The following is an 8,512-nucleotide window of genomic DNA, read 5'->3' as shown; positions in this document are numbered from 1 at the left end:
ATCATATTCATACATTTATCTCTCTTTCCTGTTAGTTTCTGCCTACCTAATGAAATAATTGAGATTAAATTCAATGTAGGAGCCCCTGTGCATAAAAACACAAAATACTGATTCCTATTGGGTGAGTTAGAAGTTATTCCATGTATAAGCTTGTTTTTGTCGCTACTATTTTATTGACGTGTTGTTAAAGGGGTTCATTTTGTATGACATGCATATTTATCTTTTCAGCTACCTGAATAAAAATAAAAATACAAGACATGACAAAAAACGTGTCGAGTTCTGAATGTGATGCTTTTTAAAACAAGCTTTGAAGAACCATTTCAAAAACTAATTAAAGGTAAAGGTTTTCCTCATTGTGGTATATTGTGGTCATAGCTGTTTACCGCACATAACGCATTCTGGAATAGATAAATTACATTAATTCATTTTTTTCACAACACACTGACAGAAACTATGATTAGAAATGCGTAAATATCTGGTTTCGGATCAGTTGCTATTGTACAGAGAGGCTTGCCGGCTGGAAAGCTCCCACACTGAGCAGGTGTGTTTACACTCCAGCCTCCCCGGTTGATAGTGACTCAGCATTTGCACAAATCTTTTGACTCATTCTGATGTACACACAAGAAGTATTTCAGAGACAGATGCAACATTTGATCCAAATATTTGCTTGCAAGAGGATTAATTAGTGCACCACTCCACAACCTCCCTCAGAGATGGATAGACAAACAAAAAGAAAGATGGGTTTAGCCTCCTCTATTGACACCGTTAAAGCCTCCCCTTTTGTGGGCCCCTGAGTCTTGATGAGTAAGGTGGCGTCCCCTGGTGGGAAAGCATAAAGGCCTCTGATGTTGGCAGCTGAAATTGAGCAGCTGAGACCAGATGGCTATATTTACACATTCATACTTTTGCCATTAGCAACTTGTAACATTACATTCAGTCGAGATATTTTTAATTTTGATCTTTGCACATCAGAAATGTAACCGTATATGTTTTACATCAACAAAATATTCACATTTCATTCTCAAAATATAGCTTCATTTCATTTGCTGGGCTTGAAAAATACCCTATTTTTATCATCTTGCCACACAGGCAACTAATAATCCTAATTTTCGTAATATTAGCACATTTATACCGATTATCAATGAAACATTTCATGGAAGAGGATCATTTGAATGTCTCTTCTGACTGAAACGGCTCAAGATAATTTCATGTGGTAAATATTTATTTCAAAATTCAAGTCTTGACGTGTAAAATGCACGCATTGCACAATGTAAGTTCATTCAGCCTCTTTCTTCTTGAAAGACTTGCACACAAACAGAAAGTCTCTGATTTAAAGCTTGACGAAAAAAAACCCCACGAGAGACGGTTTTAAAAGTGCTGAATCGTGAAAGTTATGAATCCTGTTGGATCTAAATGAGAGAAAGACGACGTTCTGTTTGGCACTAAAGTTTCTAACAGGATCACTGGGATTGCTTTGGCAGCCAAAGAGTTCCAACCAACAAAAAGATCAAATGCCCGTGGCAGAGAGCCACTTACAAAAAGTGTTTGTACTTTAACATAACACTCCAAGCAGTCTGTCACTGGCACTTGTTTCAGCTCGGCAGCATGCACGATATCTATAAAAACAACAAATAGCTGAAAAATAGAAATTGCACATTCATCAGTTGGGGGTCCGTCTGTAAACCGTCAGAGCTGTCCTTGTGTCAGAGTGTCTCTTTTCGAGGGTCAGCGCTCTCATGCCCCCCACGCTCGTTCAGTCCTTTGTCCTAAGCAGGTAAATGCCGTTTAAGGACGTCCTTGGCGTTGCCAGGCAACATGTCGGGAAAGTTCACGTCAAACTCCACCACCAGATCTCCTCTCTGCTCGGGGTTTTTGGGGAAGGGGAGCCCCTGTCCGGCCACAGTTCTTCTCATGCCTGGCTTGATGACGTCCGTGACCTTCATGTTGCACGTCTTCCCGTCTATCGTCGACACGGTGACCGAGCAGCCACACAGAGACTGCAAAGACAGCGATAAGACGTCAGTGAGGATCAGCAGGTGAGGAGCAACCCACACATGATTCACTGCAGGTTAGAATAACACGTGAATCTGTTCGTTGGCTGAGATTAAACACAGAAATACACGTTCTTTTCTGTCTCAGAATACACTCAGAAACCCTCACAAGCATGAGACCAAAATGAGCAACCCTGTGAGGCCAAAGGGAGATTTAATAAACTATCTTTCTCTGCTATAACTACCTGCACTCTTTGACGTCACTGAACCAAATTTAATGCAGCAGAAATGAGGCACAACATAAACTGTGTCCTTTCTTTCTCACAGCATCACTACTGTAGATGAACGTACCACACTTGGAAACATGTATATTATGTTGGTTTGTAGGCAAGTGTAAACAAAACAAAAGACTTCATATGTGATAATAAAAATTAAATCATTTTCAACAGCATATAATTTCAGCCGCCTGCTTCCTCTGCACAAACAGGGACACTGAATTGTCACTGAGGCTTATTATGGTTCAGCCGACAGTTTTTACACCTATAATCATCAACTGTCTCAGCAGATCTCTGGTAATTGAATAATAACAAACACTCGTATTGAGCTGGAGCTGAAACAGACTCGGTCCAATATCTCAGAACAGCATTTGTAGTTATTTTGTTGTTGCCTAATTATCAGATGCTCTAATTTGTAGAAAACCAGTTGTTACAAGAGATGAATCTGAATCCCCCTTCTTCAGCTATAAATGCCCTACTCCTACTTATCGAGAAGATGTTTGACACGAGTTAGATTTCTGAGTTATCCTTTTATTTTATATTACACAACAACATAGCAACAAAGATAAATGAACACTGAGCTCATTGTTAAACTATTCTGACAAACAAAAGCTTCTCGATCTTCTTCTGTTCATTTCTGTCATTCTTTTGTCATCCTGTTAGACGTGGTGGAAAGCTTTGGAAAACTAATCTTTTCAAATTACCGCGACCCAAAGCCATACTGATTTATAACTCTCCTGCTGATGAACATATACGTATATTTGTATTCATGAAAAAGAAAGTAAGCCCTACTTCAGTTTTAGGGTTTAATGTATCGGGACTTTGCAAGAAATAATCTGGTTCTTACCAAGTCTTCAGATGAGGTAATAAAACCTCAAATGAACAACAGCACACAACATATCACACTGTGCCATTATTTATTTCACAAAACTAAGCCAAAAATTTAGTTAATAGTTCATTCATTTTGCTCTACTCTCCCTTGCAGCATTAAAGCATCCTTACTGTGTTTGTTTATGCACAGCTCTCTGAAAGTCCCACCGCAGCATTTCAGTCAGACTGAAGTCTGGACTTGGTCTGGGCCAAACAACATCTTGATTCTTTCCTTTTTCAGACAGTGCATTATGACCAAATTTCTGTTTTTATAGAGGTGCTTACACTTGCTTATCGTCAATTAATCACAAGCATTAAATTAGCAGCACCTGGCAGCTACTTATACTCTGATTTCCTGTTAAATAAACAATGACACAGTGTAATATCTCTAGTGTTGTTTGAGGTTTTATTTACGTAATGTTTAAGATCATGTAAGGAGGCGATGATCTGTTATCTTGTTCTGATAGGACTAAAGAGCTGAGACGTGGCTGAGATTTGGAAATAATCTGAGATAAAATGTCATTTCTCTGCATGAATCACTTCATGCTCAGCTGATAAGTTGTTACTTGCAAACAATGATCAGATAAGTTGATCCAGTGAGTTTTATCACTCAGAGTTGGAGAGAGTGGAAGGAACCATAAAATTGAATCTTGCCCTGCGTGCACGTGGGTGGTCGCCGCCTCTCTGCCATCGCTGTGATACAGTTCCTATTTTTCAATGCCGATTATCTAGATTACATAAGTGGCTCGGTACAGTTCCCATTCAGTGTGCCAGGGTTTAAAGGCCTACCTTCAGTTATTGATTGAAACCAGGCTTCTCGGAGTTTGAGCCGCAGAGCTTTAAAGCTCAAATGTTAACTTGTTTGGACACTACTGTGTGTGACTAATCCATCTATCAGCCTCTATTAATACTACAACACTCCAAAATAGAAAGAGCCTCACCTGTCTCAAGCTCACACGAACTGCATACACAATGTTGGAGCCTTCCCGCCTGAAGTGAGGGTGAGGTTTGTCCTTGATGACGAAAATAATGTCAGCAGGAATGGTGTTGGGCGACTCGTCTCCTTCCCGTGGAAAAGTGATCTTGGTTCCCTCTTTCCATCCCCGCTTGATCTCGATAGTGAGAATCTTGTCCTCCGTGCGCATGGTCCTGCCATCTGGATTCAGCCTTTTGCGAGAGATTTTCATCCTCTTGGAGCAGCCGTGAAAGACCTCCTCCAGGGTGACCCTCAGTTCATGGATGATGGCCGGGTCCTGCTTCCGGCGCTGCTGCCCGCCGAGGCCAATGTTGCCGTCCCGAGGGAAGCCATTCATGTTGAAGCCGGAGAACGAGCCGAAGGGGTCGTTTCCATCCACCTCCATGTCCTCGTCGTCTCGCCCATTCGCTTTACGCCCAAAGAACATCTCGAAGGGATTGGAACCCCCAAAGAAAGTAGCAAAGGTGGCATGAGGATCCCCGTGGAAGGTGTAGGTGAAGGTGGGGCCTTGTCCATCAGCAGTGGGCCCGCTTCCACCTTTGAGACCTGGTGGGCAACAGAAATGATTAATCAATCCTAACAACGTCATCATTTACATCTCAAAGTAGGTCCTCTTTGACAACAGAGATACATACTCCTGTCAAGAGGAATGGCATTAAGCCTGATACTCATTTTGCAGACTAAAAGGTTCCAGCTTCTCAAATGAGATTATTTGCCAGTTTTTCTTGTCTTTAAATCTATGTAAACTGAATCTTCAGGTTTTCAAAGTGTCAAAAGCAAATATGTTAACTTGAACAGTGTATGATTTGGTGGCCATATTGTTTTCTTTTTTATACGTTATGGCCTGATCTGAACAACAATGTCAGCTGCAGCTTGATGCTGTGATAAAATTCACCTTGATTTAAATTAATTTAGCCATGTGAACCAGCAACTCGGTTTTTAATACTGTAGCAATCTTTGGCATCATATATTTGGGAAAAAAACTAAAACTGAAGGGAAATGTTCAAAACTCTATCAGCAGAGGAAATACATAATTATTGATTTGATTTTTAAAAGTCTTATCTATTAGAACAAATCATGTGATAGAATTAACTTCCTATTTCTTGGTTTGATCTTAAAAATGTTTACTGGCCTGTTTTAGGCATGAACTAGAGCCAGTTCAGTCATTAGTCCACTGTATGTAGACTAATGGAGGAGGAAAGTAGTGGGCTCCATTCAACAGTACCTGCACCATCTATAGATATAAAAAGTTTGATATTAAGTACTGGAAAGGACTCTTTGTTTCAGTAAATTCATGAGTCTTCAGAGCCTCTCTGGTGCCATCATATCACCCTAAATTTGACACATTAGGAGCGTGAGTAACCGTGGCAACAGGTGGAAAGGGACAGCGCTCTTCCAGACACGAGAGTGTGATGCTGCTGTTTTTCTGTTTTAAAGCCACATCCTCTAAAACAGTCAGTGTGGCAAAGAGCTGGAAACCTGGGGCGTCCAGGCAAGATAGACCGAGCCATCTGTCGCGCTTATGGCTGAATTTTGCCTTCAAAACATGCCTGAGCCCAATTCCTCCCCTTGGTCGTACCATTTGGACATCCCCTCCATTTTACTTTCTTGCAAGTCGGGTATGTACCTCTTTTCTAGCTATCCTAATGGCCCCAAACATCCTAGATGAGGGACTAAATGACCACTGTGTCTTCATCCATGCAAGAAAAAGGGGCACCAGGCTTTAATTAGATTTAACCTTCTTAAAAAGGGGTATAAAGTGGGACCTTTAATACAGGAAAAGCAACTTTAAGTCCTTGATAAAGTCATCGTCTCACTCATGTGATGGGTTAAGTCCAACAAAATGCATCTAACCACAAATTAGGACCCATTAGATTCTCCAATCTTACTTGTTTTTAGGCCATAAAAGCACAAAGGTTTGGGTTTTACTTAAAGCTATTTACTTACACTTCACACCCTTTCACACTCACACACACACTAAGCCTTTTTTTTGGGGAAACCGAGTCAGTTTGCTGAAAATGGGTTCCACCCATAGCCATCTGGGCTGAAAATTTATGTCCACACACAACTCAGCTGATACATATTTTACAGTGAGGCTGTTAAATGATTCAAATACATTCTTTTTGACACACTATAACGCATCTCTGAGTGAAAATCTGCTGTGGAAACTGATTTGTCTTTTTTTTTCTTTTTTTTAAAAGGATCTTATGTCAGAACAGAAAATGATATAATAGGCTAATCCTTACAATAAGATGCACAGAGCTGTGGGCCTATGATCTGCTGAACAGCTGTTTTCTGGGCCTTCTGGTTTGCTGGTTGCAGTGTGTGACTTGAATTAAAACCAGTTGTATTTCACACCCAGCCATCAAGCTTTACAGGGGGAAGTATAACGGGAGTGCCGATAAAGAGCCGCTCCAAACAGGCAACACGGCATATGACAGCGATAAAAAGAAATCCACGTTACCTTCTTCTCCAAACTGATCATATATTTCCCTTTTCTTCGGATCACTCAGGACTTCATATGCCTCGGCGATTTCCTTAAATTTCTCCTCGGCGGCTGCAGACTTGTTTTTGTCCGGATGCCATTTCAGCGCTTGTTTTCTGTAAGCTTTCTTTATATCCTCCTCAGAGGCTCCTTTAGAGATACCCAGCGTCTTGTAATAATCCTTACCCATTATCCTCAGAAATGGCAGAGAGAGAGAGAGAGAGAGAGAAAAGACACTAAAATAAAAAATAAAAGAGCTGCTGGATCTGGGATCTGGTCGACGGATGGTTGTCACAGCAAACTGATCAACAATAAGTAGCTGCAGATAGATACGGGCTGCAGGATGAGGACCATTTGGAGGTTGTTAGTCAACGCCGAGGACCCTCTGTTATTTATCTGGGACTGGATGACCCTCTTTAAATAGCCGCAGCTCCCTCCCCTGCATCCACAGCGCCAAAGTCAAGTCACAAGCAGTCATCACTCTGCTTCCGGTGTGTTTGACATCAGATTATTCCTCAGATGGATGATTTCCTCCTAAATGTATATGTATCAAAACATCCAGTGATTCCGTTCTCTGCCAACATGATCCCACACTGCTTCAGTAATGTTGAGCTCCGGGCTCTGGGGAGGATTCATCCCTCCATCAGACCTGCTGCCACTGATTTTCAGCCCACTTCTTGTGTCCTTTGGCACAGCTCAGCCTTTTCTCCCTGTTTCCCTTCCTTAAGAACGGCTTCTTGACAGCCACCCTTCCATGGAGCCCATTTCTGATGAGGCTTGGGCCAACAGCAGATCAGCTGAAGGTCCAAATGCATCTCTCAGCTCCTGTGTCAGGTCTTTGCTGGATTTTTTCCTGTTTCTGAAGGACATCACTTTCAGATCCTGTTCATCTGCTGTAGAAAGTTTTTTTAAGCCTGAAACTTCTTCTTTTGTTTCCTCAAATCTTTTAAGGACACACTACAAGTTTTCAGCTAATTGCTCTTTGGGGATCACCTTGTTAGTGTAAACAGACTATGCATTGTCTGGCAAATTGGGTTATCTTTAACATTTTTCAATGATGAATCTAAATAAATGTGAACAAAATATGTGTCTTTGCAACAGACTGCTAGTAGTCTGCCAGTTTAGAATCGATTCTTTGCTAAATTGTCTGTTTTGTGTGGACACAACACTGATTCATCTCTTGAGCTAGGTGCCTTTTCTCATTCATAGGTTAGTGTTAAAGTTGAAAAAAATGTTACGTCACTCTGAAAATTGTCCAAATAAAAAATTCCAAGTACGCTATTTCTTCCATTTAAAGCTTGGAAAAAAACATTAAAACATTTTATTTTTTATTTTTATTTCTTAATCTTTGTGTGTTTAAACAACTGGATAATACATGAGTGAATTCGTTCACATAGAATATTTTTTGTTGCCCTGTTTAACTTTGAGCATTTTTAGAGCATTTTGGGAGAACATTTCACGGAACACGTCGCTTTTATTTTGACAGCCAGTTTCCGGTTCGGTTCGGTTCAGTCCAGCTTGACGGTGTACGAGCAGGAATCCAGCGGCTCTTTCTAGAAAGCAAATGCTGAGGTCCGTCATTCACTATATATGGGTCCTTTACACATCGTCCAGGTGAGAGGTGAACAAAAAAGTCCTGCTCGCGGTGGTTTATTTGGATGACGTCATCTCGGAAAACTGACACCCGACGCCCTCCCTCCACCTCCACCTCTCAGTTTCATTAACACAGAAGATACACAGACAAAAGTATAGCTTCCATTCAACGATATGTGAATTGAGTGAATGCAAAACGTGTTTAACATGTGATATAACCCCAGAAATCTGTGTTTATTTGATATCATCTAATTTCTTTAACCTTTATTTTACCAGGAGATGAGACTCACAAAGATTTAAAATCTCCTTTTCTGGCCAAGAC

The 8,512-nt window shown here is 40.9% G+C and overlaps 1 protein-coding gene across 1 annotated transcript; it reads right to left on the bottom strand.

The window, feature by feature from the left end:
- Positions 1–338: 338 nt before the first annotated feature.
- dnajb4 (DnaJ heat shock protein family (Hsp40) member B4) lies at positions 339–6,959 on the bottom strand. The gene is made up of 3 exons (XM_075482869.1): positions 6,577–6,959; positions 4,078–4,658; positions 339–1,997 (listed from the first exon to the last, which is right to left on the bottom strand). Exons 1-3 carry the CDS (start codon positions 6,785–6,787, stop codon positions 1,767–1,769), a joined length of 1,023 nt encoding a protein of 340 aa, XP_075338984.1. The 5' UTR covers positions 6,788–6,959; the 3' UTR covers positions 339–1,766.
- Positions 6,960–8,512: the final 1,553 nt, after the last annotated feature.

Source organism: Odontesthes bonariensis, chromosome 14 (assembly GCF_027942865.1).
Source record: "Odontesthes bonariensis isolate fOdoBon6 chromosome 14, fOdoBon6.hap1, whole genome shotgun sequence".
Lineage (NCBI taxonomy): Eukaryota > Metazoa > Chordata > Actinopteri > Atheriniformes > Atherinopsidae > Odontesthes > Odontesthes bonariensis.
Note: the sequence above shows the minus strand (reverse complement) of the source record. Positions and strands in the feature narration are given on the sequence as shown.

What these genes read in the sequence shown, in the direction of transcription:
- dnajb4 (XM_075482869.1), bottom strand. Translation starts at nt 6,787, where the DNA reads ATGGGTAAGGATTATTACAAGACGCTGGGTATCTCTAAAGGAGCCTCT. An exon ending in TGATCAGTTTGGAGAAGAAG is followed by an intron (nt 4,659 to 6,576) that starts GTAACGTGGATT and finishes GTTGCCCACCAG; the next exon opens with GTCTCAAAGGTGGAAGCGGG. An exon ending in TTCGTGTGAGCTTGAGACAG is followed by an intron (nt 1,998 to 4,077) that starts GTGAGGCTCTTT and finishes CTGTCTTTGCAG; the next exon opens with TCTCTGTGTGGCTGCTCGGT.